This window comes from Neolamprologus brichardi, chromosome 7 (genome assembly GCF_056152115.1).
Source record: "Neolamprologus brichardi isolate AB-2024 chromosome 7, ASM5615211v1, whole genome shotgun sequence".
Lineage (NCBI taxonomy): Eukaryota > Metazoa > Chordata > Actinopteri > Cichliformes > Cichlidae > Neolamprologus > Neolamprologus brichardi.
The window spans coordinates 22,825,690-22,840,422 of NC_142110.1; the positions used below are offsets into that span (position 1 = coordinate 22,825,690).

Below are 14,733 nucleotides of genomic sequence, written 5' to 3' on the forward strand. Positions count from 1 at the left end.
AAATACAACTTTAATTAAGGATTTAATAAATAATAAAGATTAAGGCTACTGCATATTTACATTTAATAAAATCAACACTTTAAATCCACTTAAACAAAACAATTTTAACTCATAACTTAACTGTAAATTATATATGATATCAACGTGGATGGATGGAAAAGATTTCTACAACAGTCAGATTAAAATCATCTTAACAAATAAATGTAAATACTTTTAGAGAAATCAGCACAGCTGACAGGCAAGGTGATTTACAACAGTTAAGACACCACAACGAGCCAAGTCCTTAAAATCACATGAGACTATTCAGTCCTGTGTCCTGAACTGCACCAGAACAGGATTTTAGCATAGATTCACATAACACAGCTCATGGTCCATGTCATGTGGGGTACAAACAAGCAGGGATACATTGCAGACATCCAAACAGCTTTATAGATGGAACATAAATTTTCACTTTACTGCTTGTCCAGAAGCCCTGGCAAATACGACAAGTATGTTTGGTGTCTTGGATTTGCACATGAAGGAAGAATAGGACATTTTGGGAAATAATGCTTATTTGCTCTTTGCCGGAGATTTAAGATTTGATCAATACCAATTTACTGTCTGTATGTTCACTGCAAGGCCAGAGTCAGTTCCCAAATTTAGCACAGAGACTACAAACAGAATGAAAAGAGCCTGATGCTGTACAAAAGTTGAAAACAGTCCTGCAGGGACTTCATGAAGCAACTTAGCCATGAATCAGTCATATTAAGCAAATTAGATATAATTAAATATAACATATTCAAAGATGACTTAATAACACTGGCTACAGCCGGCCTTTTCTCCTTGTTTCCAGTCTTTGTATGAAGATAATCTAACTGCTGTCCTACATTTACAGACATCTGACTTTTCCTGGACAGCAAACAAGACACTTTCCCAAAATATCAAAGTGATGATTTAAATTATATGAACGAGAGTCATACTTATCAAACTTTACAAGAAAGTGCAACTGTGTCTCTCTCATTCATATCGAAGGAAGGCAATGTCAACATTTATCAGCATTTGTTTTATAAAGTGCCACAGTAGAGCGGCTACTCACAATCCCGGAGAACACGTCTATTCTGTTTTATGTCACTTTATCAATGCCCTTTGCTGCTAAAATATTTATTTACACCTATATGTATACCCACACTCCTTACCCATACTCCATACTGGTACTCAGGTTGTTGCACTCTAGTTATAGTATTATTTATTGTATTGTCTTATTACTTGTCATTTCTGTTTCTTAAAAACAAAACAAACAAAAAAAACCAAACTATTTATTCTAACTTTAAGAAAAAAATTCTGTTTCTTCATTATTTTTGTTTCTTTTCTCTCCGGACCGTGTGTACATAATTTCGTTCCACTTTATGTTAACATGTGATGCGAATGACAAATAAAGCTCCTTGGATCCTTGAATGTTACAATTTATTGTAATATACAAATACAGATTTATTTTTCTAATTCAAACAACATATCACAAAACTGGTTTCAAAAAGCATCCTGGGATTTTTAGGACTTAAAAGAGGAGATTTTCATTGTCAGAGGCTGTCACAAAGAATATAAAGAGAAGAAACCTGCTGGATTCTTTTCTATCTTGCTCTTTAGGAGGAAAAAGTCTTCTTATGTGGGTGTATCTCCATTTCCTATGTACTTAGCTAAGTATTCGACATTTTAAAGCATGTATGGGTGGCCTCCCTCATTAGTCACATTAGGGAAGTAGTCTCTGAAGATCAGATATTACCCACGATTCGCTGTCAGCAGTCACATGCAGATGACATGCTAGGTCGCTTAGGCTCTGGCCACTCCTACAGAAACAGAAGAGGGTGTGAAATAATTACTGTGTGTGTGTGAATAACAGGAAGTTTAGATTTTTCAGTAAGGTCAGTCAGGTTTGCAATCAAGGAATTGAGAAAATAATATCCCTCTGTGTTCTAAAAATGTCCGAAAGTTTTAACACAACCCATCAATCAGCCCCCTAGCCTTGCTTCTGGATGAGAAATCACTCTGCTGCAAAGAAATTATATAATTTATGCAGATTGTGGAGCATTAAATAAATATTTCTGTAGTCTTACAGCACTGACACCTGTGGTGAGCAGGAAAAAATGCATTAACTGCATTGTTAGGCCACTTGGAGATTCGGGCCGGAAACACAACATTTGATATTAGCACAAGTGTAATGGTTTTAATGGCACGTACGTTCCAACATTATCATTACTGCTCAGCTGGCAAATATAAGATCAAGTGGGTGTATTCAAAGGGACTGAATGCATTTGCATCAGAATCTGTGGGAGCTGGGGATCACACATGCTCGTCCTGAGGCACCAAAACCTTTAAAGTCTTTAAAGGAGTCCTTTTTTGTTCCAAACAAAACAACGACCAACCTGTGGTTAAATTCTCCAGAAAAGCTTTAGCTGAAACCTTTTAAATAGCTTTTTAAAATGGTAACCCTACAGCTGAGTTTTTAGACCACCAACATGCCCAAGTAGTGAGGTCCCACTTTGATTTGGCTGCAATGACCTTTGGTGTATGTTGTTCCACTGCTCTCCCCCTATTTCCTGTTCATTGTCACTATCAAATAAAGTCATAAAAGTACTTATAATTGCTGAATGTGCTATAAAATGTATGCTTTATGTCATGACTGCCTGACCTGCTGGCCTGGCAGGAGTCAGCCAGGAGCTCAGTAGAGGGGCTCTTTGCAGACGGCACCTGAAGACTCTGGCTGGTGATGTCATGATACAGCTTGATGAACTGATACAGGTTCATGATCTGCGATGCTTCCACCATGCCATTCTCCTTACTGATCTGTGAGGAAGAAAAGGCAATCATGTGACTTAATGACTGGTAGTGCATGCAGTTTCAGTCTTACACTGTGCCAAAATAGTTGGCTATAACCCACCAATGACAGGCTTCTCAAGCCCAGCAGGGTTTTTTAATCCAAGCTACCAGTTGATAGCTGCTATCAGCAATCTATTACAGGATGTATTTCTCTAGGGGCAGTAGGCTGATGTTAAAATTACCTTTCCCCTTTTACAGGAGTATGGTTTCACTCACATCTGTCCCTCTCTGTCATAAATGTGTGTACAGATGCCTCTGTTGGCATGTGAGGAAGGCTCTTTGGTCTCACCTTGGTACACACAACCCTGACAGCCACCTTCCACAAGGCTGTAGCATCAGATCCTGGCTGCACTTCAAACAGCAGGTCATTCTGCTGTTCAGCAGTACTGACAGAGAAGAATGAGAGAGGGGAGAAGTTATGTTTCTCTCCATAAACCATTCAGCCAAATGACAAAGCAGTGCCGCAATATTCATAACAGAATTTTTACATTTATTTTTCATCATGCTGAATTTCAAAAATGTATTTTCATTACTAATACTTAACAACACTGCTCTGTGCTGTTCACTTCGTGTGTTTATTTCACCTTCAGCTGCACTATCATGCCTTGCAGTTATTACCTCCAGGAGCCTGTAAGCTAAAAAACCTAGCTAGTAAACTAGCAGAAATGTATGTAATGCTAGAAAATAAGGAAGGTTAAATCCCAGATATCATAAAAGCACTGACGCTAGCTCTCAAATTGAAAAGTCTACGTAAAATCAGCCCAAAGGTACACTTTTGAACTAGGTTAAGTTTGTCGGCCTGTTCATTCTGCACAAAACTGTTTTTTATTAAAGAAAAGCCACTTGCTGTTCTCTAAAGCTGTCTTTAACGACCTGTCACTTACATGTCATTAAGTTCAGCCAGTCTTCCCAGGAACTCCTCGTAAGTTAAGTAGCGACTGTCACGAAGCAATTCTAAACATTTCTCCAGCTTCTGACGGAGCTGGTTCATAACTCCCTGACCTGAGATCTGCTGACCCATCCCGGTGTTGTGTTAAAAGCACCAGTAACACTCGCAAACCAACAGAGGAAAAATATTTTTCTAAGTGGAGGATGAAGCTGGCGGTTGGGCTAGCAGTTTCCGGTTGCCTAGGTAACCCTCTAACGTATTTACCTGAGCCATTTGGTAAGCCAGTTATTTGGAGCACTTTAATGGTCACAGGTTAATAATAGCTATATTTGTAACTAGTAAAATCGTATAAAAAGCCAAAAATTTGTGACTTGCAGTGACTTACTGCAAAAACAGATTCATGCTGGTCTTTGAACAGTCATAGTAAAACAGCATAGGAGTGATCACACATGGCACACATAATGAACAAAGGTTACACAAAAGTCAGAGAGTGCCTTGACACAGGAATATCTGAATCATTACACTGTGGTGGTGAAGTGATTAGCACTGTTGCCTCAGAGCAATAAAGTTCCTGGTGCAAATCCTAGCTGTCACAACTGACTCATGAAAAATGCAAAATTCTTGAAAGATGGGTTGTAAAACAGCTAACCGATTATTTACAGAAACAATGTTAGTGGAGGTTACAAATGATCTTCTTATGGCCTCTGACAGTGGACTCATTTCTGTGCTTGTCCTGCCAGACCTCAGTAGAGCATTCGGTACTGTTAGCAATAGTTTATTACAGCAATTGGAACATGCTGTAGGTATTAAAGGTATTGCAATTTGAATTTTCAATAATCCTTGGCTTCACTGTGTCTTTACCTCCGTAAAAGCTATGATGGGGTATTGTTATCACTCTGCTGGGCGGTGGGCAAGCAGCTTGGACACCTTAGTTTGTGAGTTAGGTGTTCTCAATAACTCAAGAACGAGGCAATGTAGGAGCTTCAAATTGATACCATAGGTGTAACTACAAAAAATCAGATGAGTTAGAATCTCAGTGACTTCGACCTCAAGGTCAAGGTCAAAGGTAAAGTTTTATGAAAGTCTTATGAATATGATAACCTAAGAATAAGGTGATGTAGGAGCTTCAAATTGACACCACGGGTGCAACAACTAAAAATATTCGATGAATTTGAATCTCAGTGACCTCGACCTCAAAGTCAGAGAATCTTGTGAATGCAGTAACTTGAGAACAAGGCAAAGTAGTCTAATAGGAGGCTGAGGTGTAGCACTGGCAGTTGCCAGTTTCCTTTACCATTTTTTGTCTCTATCCATCTTCTTCGGGTTATCCAGGGCCAGCTAGCAGGGGCAGCAGCCTAAGCAAAGAAGGCCAGACCTCCCTCTCCCTGGCCACCTCCAGCTTATCAGGAGGGACACCAAGGTGTTCCCAGTCCAGCCGAAAGATATAATCTCTCCAGCATGTCCTGGGTGTGCCCCGGGGCCTCCTCCTGGTGGGACATGCCTGGAAACCGTCCAGAAGGCATCCTTATCAGATGCCCGAACCACCTCAACTGGCTCCTTTCGATGTGGAGGAGCAGCGGCTCTACTCTGAGCCCCTCCTGGATGGCTGAACTTCTCACCCTATCTTTAAGGGAGAGGCCAGCCCCCCTTCGTAGGAACCCCATTGCCACCGCTTCTATCCGCAATCTCATTCTTTCGATCACTACCCACACCTCATGACCACAGGTGAGGGTAGGAACGTAGATCGACCGGTAAATTGAGAGCTTTGCTTTTACATTCAGCTCTCTTTTCACCACAGTGGACCAGTACAATGTCTACATCACTGCAGGTGCAGCACCAATCCGTCTGTCGATCTCCTGTTCCCTTCTCCTGTCACTTGTGAACAAGGCCCTGAGATACTTAAACTACTCCACTTGGGGCAGGAACTTGTTCCTGACCCAGAGTGGGTACTCCACCCTATTCCGGCTGAGGACTATGGCCTCCGATTTGAAGGTGCCGATCCTCATTCCCACTGCTTCACACTCGGCTGCAAACCGTTCCGGTGCAAGCTGGAGGCCATCACCTGATGAAGCCAACAGAACCACATCACCACAGCCTTCCACCGCTTGGCTACGCCTAGAAATTCTGTATATAAAAATTATGAACAGAATCGGTCACAAAGGGCAGCTCTGGTAGAGTGCTTCACCCACCGGGAATAAGTTCGACTTATTGCCGGCTATGCAGACCAAGCTCTTGTAACGGTTATATAAGGCTCAAATGGCCCATAACAATGGGCCAGACACCGCACTCCGAAAGCACCTCCCACAGGACACTCCGAGGGACACGGTCGAATGCCTTCTCCAGGTCCACAAAACACATATAGACTGGTTGGGCAAACTCACACGCACCCTCAAGTATCCTTGAGAGGATAAAGAGCTGGTCCAATGTTCCACGATCAGGACGAAAACAGCATTGTTCCTCCTGTATCCGACTAACGGACGAACTCTCCTTTCCAGCACCCTGGCATAGACTTTCCCAGGGAGCCTGAGGAGTGTGATGCCCCTATAGTTGGAACGCACCCTGTGGTCCGGTAAACATGGGAACCACCATCCTGGTCTTCCAATCCAAAGGTACCTGATCTCCATGCAACATTGCAGAGGCATGTCAACCAAGACAGTCCAACGACATCCAGAGTCTTCAGGAACTCAGGGCGGACCTCATCCACCCGAGGTGCTCTGCCAGGCTCTGGGTCTGGAATTGTTTAACTGCCTCAAGTGAGAGGCCTGACCAGGGGACAAGGGCCCGGACAACATATCTCCTGGGGCACACAAACCACTCCACCACGATAAGGTAGCAATTCGCAGAGGGGTATGGTTAACATGTAAACCACATGAACAACTAGGTTTCACTCTTTTTTTATTTTAAAATTAAATGTCCCACACCGCCATTGAGTTTACATGTTCAAACCTGTAAAACAATGCCAATGTTAGCCATGTAAAACTCATAAGATTAAGCATTTATGATTTTTTCCTTTACATCTTAACACCAGTCTGATACAGTAGGTTACATCACTTAGGCTTTTATTGCCAAAGAAAATCTTGTTTCCAAACAGAATAAGCTGTATAAAAATGTAGCTGAGTATCTGTTTATTAAGGATAATACAGTAAGAATGGTTCTGTTATTACACTTCCCTTCATTCACTATAACAAATACAATGTCTGTACTATGCCAGGACCTCAGAAGGAATACAGGATAATGCTACCATCTTACGGTTGCAACATCACATTACACAGCAGTTTATGTTTTTAGGGCATGTTTAAAAATATGCCCTAAAAACATAAACTTTATAATGTAAATATTAAAAACTTTCTTTGACATTTTTCTGAATGGACCATGCAGTCATGCACCAAGATCAGACACAGTTTGCTAAAGAGCTTGTAAAAGACTTCTCTTACTGCTGCACATCTCTGGGGTGTGTATATTTCAGCTTGAATGAAAGGATTAAAGCGCTATAATAACATTTATGAAGGCAAATATAATCATCTCCATCAACTATACACAAACACCCAGAGAAGTGAGGTGTCAAAATGTCATTTGATAGATAAACAAAATGAACAGAACTGAAATATTACTGATATTTCAAAACTATAGACTCATATATGGAATAAATTGCTAAAATAAATGTGAAAAAATGCTAAACTGAAGAATTCACTGAACTTCATACAACAAAGATCTAAATAAGCCATTTCTTTAATACAACTTTAAATGAAGAATTGGATTTGAGTAAAACAGAAATGAAATCTATAAGGTTCATACATATTCACATTTAATAAAAATATTTCCGGAAGAATCAACTTCGAGTGTCACAGCTATGTCAACTTAAACTGAAAGTGCCACTAGGGATCGGTTAGACCCAAAAAAACAAAACACAATTTCAGTGATTTACTTAACTGTTCCCCTACAAGCTGCCCCTCTCTCAGTCATTAAGTTGCTTTTAATTACAGTCACGTCGAAGCACAGAGTGCAGTTTTGGGAGTGCAAACTAAAAGATTTCTACAGAATTCATAATAAAATAGTGTAAATAAAGATGAGGGAAAAATAATTAGAAATAAATTCATAAAAGTAAAAAGAGGAGAACAACTTATGTGACAGGCAAGGTGATTTAAAACAGTTAAGACACCACAACGAGCCAAGTCCTTAAAATCACATGAGACTATTCAGTCCTGTGTCCTGAACTGCACCAGAACAGGATTTTAGCATAGATTCACATAACACAGCTCATGGTCCATGTCATGTGGGGTACAAACATGCAGGGATACATTGCACAGACATCCAAACAGCTTTATAGATGGAACATAAATTTTCACTTTACTGCTTGTCCAGATGCCCTGGCAAATACGACAAGTATGTTTGGTGTCTTGGATTTGTACATGAAGGAAGAATAGGACATTTTGGGAAATAATGCTTATTTGCTCTTTGCCAGAGATTTAAGATTTGATCAATACCAATTTACTGTCTGTATGTTCACTGCAAGGCCAGAGTCAGTTCCCAAATTTAGCACAGAGACTACAAACAGAATGAAAAGAGCCTGATGCTGTCCAAAAGTTGAAAACAGTCCTGCAGGGACTTCATGAAGCAACTTAGCCATAAATCAGTCTACAGCAAACAAATCCCCTTTAAACTTCTCTATTTTTCACATTTAGATATAATTAAATATAACAAATTAAAAGATGATTTAATAACACTGGCTACAGCCGGCCCTTTCTCCTTGTTTCCAGTCTTTGTATGAGGATAATCTAACTGCTGTCCTACATTTACAGACATCTGACTTTCCCTGGACAGCAAACAAGACACTTTCCCAAAATATCAAAGTGATGATTTAAATTATATGAATGAGAGTCATACTTATCAAACTTTACAAGAAAGTGCAACTGTGTCTCTCTCATTCATATCGAAGGAAGGCAATGTCAACATTTATCAGCATTTGTTTTATAAAGTGCCTAGTTAACCCCAACCACCTATTAGTAGTACTTTAAGCAACATTTGGTTATTCTGGGTTCCATTAAAATGTTACAATTTATTGTAATATACAAATACAATTTTTTTACTTCAAACAACATATCACAAAACTCCATAAAGTACATCATCAACAATACTCTGGTTTCAAAAAGCATCCTGGGATTTTTAGGACTTAAAAGAGGAGATTTTCAGAAGCTATCACAAAGAATATAAAGAGAAGACACCTGCTGGATTCTTTTCTGTTTTGCTCTTTAGGGGAAAAAAAAGAAACCTCTCAGTGAAAGTGGTGTTTTGTGTTTCAGTATGTAAAGTCTACTGAAGTGGGTATATTTCCCTTTGCTATCTACTTGGCTCAGTATTCTGCATGTTAAGGCCTGTGTGGGTGGCCCGCCTCATCAGCCAGGTTGAGGATGTAGCCGGCTATGTCATCCTCTGTGGGGATATCAGACATTACCCACGATTCGTTGGCAGCAGTCACTTGCAGACGGCAGATTGGGCAATTTCGGCTCTGGCCACTCCTACGGAAACAGAAGAGGGTGTGTAATTTAATGTTTTACAACGCTATAGATGAATTTGAATAATTCAAGCTTATTTGATTATCTCACCATTTATCAATGCATTTCTGACAGAAGCTATGTGCACAGGGCAGGATGAGGTCAGATTTTCCATCCATGCAGATGCAACACTCCTCTTCATCGGTCAGCTGCTTCACTCTGCATGGAAATGTATATAGAAGAGGGGAAAACAATTTCATTATTTTCTTTAGCGCTAGGCACACTTTATTTTCATTTTTTAGAAATGAAAACAAAAAGCATAAGAAGTGTTTTAGAAACACTTTTTTATGCTCAGGATTCGCCTGAGGATAAATATCTCTCGGGTTATAAAAATGTGTAAAAGCCTTAAAATGACCCATCAGTCACTGCTCCCCTCAACTTTACAGAATAAGGAATCGCTCAGCTGTAAAAAAAAACAAACAAACAACAACCTTAAAAATATATAATTCATGCAGATGGTGGGGCATTAAAAAAAACATTTTCTGTAGTATTGCATCAGTAACACCTGTGCTGAGCAGGGAAACTACATTTTGGGCACTAGGAGGCTAAAGCTGGAAACAGCATTGATATTTGCACAAGTGTAACATTTTTAATAGCGCATATGTTCACAAACATCATTACTGCTCAGATGACAAATAAAAGTCCAATATTCATTATTCTTTCAGGTCTGTCGTAGGAAAACTCTCCTTCAAAATCTGGCAGTGATTACAAGTGAGTGCATTCACTGAACAAAGACCTCTGCTGCATGTTGTACCACTGCTCTCTTTTCCCATAATCCCTGTCCACCTTCTCTATTAAAAAACATCATGAAAATCTAATTGTTGTGTGTGCACTTTATATCATAGCTGTCCATTTCCTGGTAACTGACCTGCCCATCCACATGCTGGCCTGGCAGGAGTCAGTGGAGGGAAGCTCGGTTGAGGGGCCCTTAGTGGCACCCTCTGCAGACAACACTTCGGCTGCCTGGCTGGTGATGTCACGATAGAGTTGGATGAACTGATACAGGTTCATAATCCGCGATGCTTCAACCATGCCGTTCTCCTTATTGATCTGGAAGGAAGCAAAGGCAATCACAAGAGCACTCACAGAGCAACTCCCACCAAAGGGCAAAGGTTATACTAAAACTGTGATGTTTTCATGACAACGTGCTGATGTAAGTAGTTCTCATAGATCATTTGTGCTGATGTGAGCATTGTTAATATGGAAATCTAGTGTAGCATATTAATCTTGTTGTTTGCTGTGATTATAATGTATTCAAAAATAATGTTTTAAAGAGTTCAAAGAAAGGAAGTGCTTATGCTACTCAATGATTATTATACTGCTTTAGAATCTGGAAATGATCAGATGGAAAGTTTTTCCTAATTCATGTGATCCTAAACTTTGACCTTGAAACATTACATACTATAATTGTGCATTTTATTATTTTAACCATATGATTGGACCAGAATTAGCTGACATCTTTTAGCTTCTATAACCTGTAAAAACATGAGACTTTAACATCTATTCATGCAGTATGTGATTTTGTGGAATTTTATGATGTCATGTTATGACTCAAGTTGTTATTAGTATCTACCATCACACAAAATTTGAAAATGATATCTTGGAAACTGCAGACAGTTGACATCTAACAGACAGACACAAACAAATGGAACCAACTACATACACAACTTTTTGTTTCTTCATATTAATTATGAAGAAACAAAAACTTTCTAATTTTGTTTGGCCTGGTCAGTGGCAGTGTTACATTACGTTTAAAGTTAAAAACTGATGTGGAACAATGAGTTAAACTGTCAGAGATCTATTACCCTCACCTACCCTGTAATATTATTATGATCCCCAGAAAGGGCTTGATTTTTGTGAAATAGTAAACATGATTCTGATAGGAGTCCATTTCCAAACAATAAATTGGTTTTAACACGGTTTCCACATATAAACACAATTTACAGGAGTATGGTTTCACTCACATCTGTCCCTCTCTGTCATAAATGTTTGGGCAGATGCCTCTGTTGGCATGTGGGGAAGGCTCTTTGGTCTCACCTTGGTACACACAACCCTGACAGCCACCTTCCACAAGGCTGTAGCATCAGATCCTGGCTGCACCTCAAACAGCAGGTGCTTCTGCTGTCCAGCAGCTAGTTTGGCCGTACTGAGAGAGACGGAGGAGAGAGGGGAAAAGGTTATGTTTATCTCCATAAACCATTCCAACCATCCTCCATAAAGCACACAGATTTGATTCATGATGAATGTTAAAAAAAACTATTTTCATTGCGCCTATTTTCATTGCGCCTTCTTTTTCAGGTGTTTTCAATGATTATTTTCATCAATAACACTGCACTGTGTTGTTTATTTTGTTATCACATTAATCTTTTTTTCCAGAATTGCTGTAACAAAACCTTTCTCTACTCCACCTTCTGTTGCATTATCATGCCTTGCAGCTATTACCTCTAGGAGTTTGTAAGCTAAAGGTAAACTGGCAGAACTGTGTCTAATACTGGGGGAATAAGGAAGGACAAATCCCATATGTCATAAAAGTACTGATGCCAGCGCTCAATTTGAAGAGTCTATGTAAAACTAGCCCAAAGGAACACTTTGTGAAATAGATCAAGTTTCTCCACCTATCCATTCTGCACAAAAACTGTTTGTCTTAAAGAAAAGCTATTTGTTGTACGGGAAAGCTAATAATCTTTAACAGACTTACACGTCATTAAGTTCAGCCACTCTTGCTAGAAACTCCTCGTAGCTTAGGTAGCCGCTGTCACGAACCAATCCGGCATGTTTCACCAGCTTCTCAGGCAGATGGTTCATCACCGCCTGACCTGAGATCTGCTGACCCATCCCGGCAGCAGTAGAACTCACACAAGAGCAGAGGCAAAAGGCAGCACCTCATTCAGTTCTTCCAAACCTGGTGGGAAATGATTGCCTTAAATTATTAGTGCCTTAGATTAATATTTTAGTTAAAGAAAGACATACAAAATATAGTGAAAACATACAAAAATGAAGTGTGCATTCATCTATATTAAAATATGCTGTGGCACAGATGATCGTAGGCATTAGAAAATATGGCATGAAGCATACCAAGACCCAGAATTTAACAAACCAAAATTTCAAAAAGGAGCAAAAGGCATAGGACCAAGATAAAGAAGTGTACCTTTCTTTCTGGGATTAATTAAAGGTCACCCGTTCACATTCAGCTGGTTCAGAATGCAACAGCTCGGCTTCTTAGTGGACAGTGTCACATCACCAAAGTCTTTGCTTTTCTCTACTGGCTCTCTGTACATTTTAGAGCTGACTTTTAAAGCATGTTTGGGTCCTTGCTTCCTAACGGAGATATTGGCCCCAAATGAGCTGGTTTGCAGCCTTAGCTTCACAGCTGGGCTTTCTTGGCCATCCCACATTTTTGGCTTAAATCTATGCATCTAGTCGTTCTAAGAAACACGTTTATCAAATTGCTTTCACATGATATTGTTTGTTTTTTGCGTTTTTCCTTTCATCATCACTTATGGTTTCACAATGGTTTATGTATTGCTTTTAACTGAATTGTCTTGTGTACTTTACTGTTATACTTGTTCGCCCCGGCCTTTGATTTTTTATTTTTGCATTTGCTCGTCTAAAAAGTTACTATTACACTAGTAATCCCTTTAAAACTTAGTTGGAAAGGGACAGAATATTAATAAAACACGACTAGATAATTAAAAACACTTAGATGACTATCAGATAATAACAAACTCATCCTCTCCCACCAACTACCTCGAGACTTCTTGTGGCTGCATGCATACATAGAACATATCGATCTGTCAAACCTCACGTAGACCTGACAATAATCTATAAGTCATAAAAAAATAAACAGCCAAATGCTCGCAGGGGCAGCAGCTCTGCTGTATTAGCTAAATTAGCATCAACATCCAGCGACGCTAACAACGTCGGCATTTATTTTAGACTATACCAGAAGAAGCGAAACGTAGAAAATGAATGAATAAAATGGGATAAATATGATCCTCTGCTGCAACTGTGACACGTAGGTGCTTCTTACCAAACAGTGCAGAGTCCACGTAGGAGGCACCATCCAAATTTCACCACTAGCCTCGCTTTTAGCTTCTGCTTGTCTTGGTACCACAACACTGGCGCGGCTTCATGACGTTGGAGTGTGACGACCTTACGTCAGTCATTTGCGTTGGTAATAATAATAAAATTATTGATAAACAAACCAAAAAATAATTAATCAAACAAATAAATATTAGGCCTACACAACATTTACCCGCTTCTGAAACTTGTTTTGAAAAGATTCAAAATAAATAATAAGTTTGGTCTATAAATTAATTCGTTCCCTATCATTTTTCCTTTCATTTTTTTCCCTATCATTTTTTGTATACATTCTAGAAAGATCTGGATTTTAAAAAAAACTTTACTGAATGTCTGCTGTAGTATTTATAAGTCAAAATAACAATAAATAAATAAATAAATAAAGTAACATAAATATAACTAATAAAAAAAAAAAAAAAAACTAAACAAAAAACAGGAACCAAGCCAACTTTCCTACATTTCCTTAGAGATTAAACAATATAGGACCATGTCAAAAGGAGCTTGCAAAGAAAAGCGTCTGGACTTCTTTAAGTTACTTGAAGACGTTTCACCTCTCATCCGAGAGGCTTCTTCAGTTCTAAGGTCAAATGGTGGAGAGTCCCAGATATAACCCTAGTGGGAGTGTCCCCCCACAGAGGGACAAAAGGACCCCCTGATGATCCTCTAATCGCCTGAGCCAAGGTGTGGAACTGGGTGTGGGTCCCAATCAGCCAGAGTTTCGGGTGGGTTCATTGTGAAACCTGGCCCCACCTTATCATGCGAATTCCTGAGGTCAGATGGCCCAGGATGTGAGTGGGCCTTAAGGCGTCTGGGAAGGGATCTCAAAACTGGATTATAGATGGCAGAGAGTTGGTGTCGTAAACCACCGCCTCTGTTCAAAGATGGTCGCTCACAGTGGACATAGATGGCTTCTTTCACTCCTCTTTCAAACCATCTGTCCTCTCTGTCCAAAATGTGAACATTGGCATCCTCGAAAGAGTGTCCTTTATCCTTAAGATGCAGATGGACAGCTGAATCTTGTCCTGTGGAGGTGGCTCTTCTGTGTTGTGCCATGCGCTTGTGAAGTGGCTGTTTGGTCTCTCCAATGTAGAGGTCTGGGCATTCCTCGCTGCACTGTACGGCATACACCACATTGTTAAGTCTGTGTTTTGGCGTTTTGTCTTTCGGGTGAACCAGTTTTTGTCTGAGTGTGTTGCTGGGTCTGAAGTACACCGGGATGTCATGCTTGGAGAAAACCCTCCTGAGTTTCTCTGATACACCGGCTACATAGGGGATGACAATGTTGTTGCGCCTGTCCTTCTTATCCTCCCTCGCTGGTGTCTGATCTTCTTTTCTGTGCCTCTTTGCTGACTTTAAAAA

General features: G+C 39.8%; 2 protein-coding genes across 2 annotated transcripts; both read right to left on the reverse strand.

Annotated features, from left to right (window-relative positions):
* Positions 1-1,426: 1,426 nt before the first annotated feature.
* On the reverse strand, positions 1,427-3,973 carry LOC102796701 (RING finger protein 141-like). Its single transcript, XM_006782354.2, has 4 exons — positions 3,738-3,973; positions 3,143-3,239; positions 2,666-2,820; positions 1,427-1,823 (listed from the first exon to the last, which is right to left on the reverse strand). The coding sequence occupies exons 1-4, from the start codon at positions 3,872-3,874 to the stop codon at positions 1,727-1,729; spliced, it is 486 nt and encodes a 161-aa protein (XP_006782417.1). The 5' UTR covers positions 3,875-3,973; the 3' UTR covers positions 1,427-1,726.
* A 2,647-nt stretch (positions 3,974-6,620) lies between these two features.
* LOC102797002 (RING finger protein 141) lies at positions 6,621-13,422 on the reverse strand. The gene is made up of 6 exons (XM_006782355.2): positions 13,325-13,422; positions 11,993-12,196; positions 11,332-11,440; positions 10,163-10,344; positions 9,346-9,453; positions 6,621-9,258 (listed from the first exon to the last, which is right to left on the reverse strand). Exons 2-6 carry the CDS (start codon positions 12,127-12,129, stop codon positions 9,108-9,110), a joined length of 687 nt encoding a protein of 228 aa, XP_006782418.1. The 5' UTR covers positions 12,130-12,196; positions 13,325-13,422; the 3' UTR covers positions 6,621-9,107.
* Between the last annotated feature and the right edge of the window lie 1,311 nt (positions 13,423-14,733).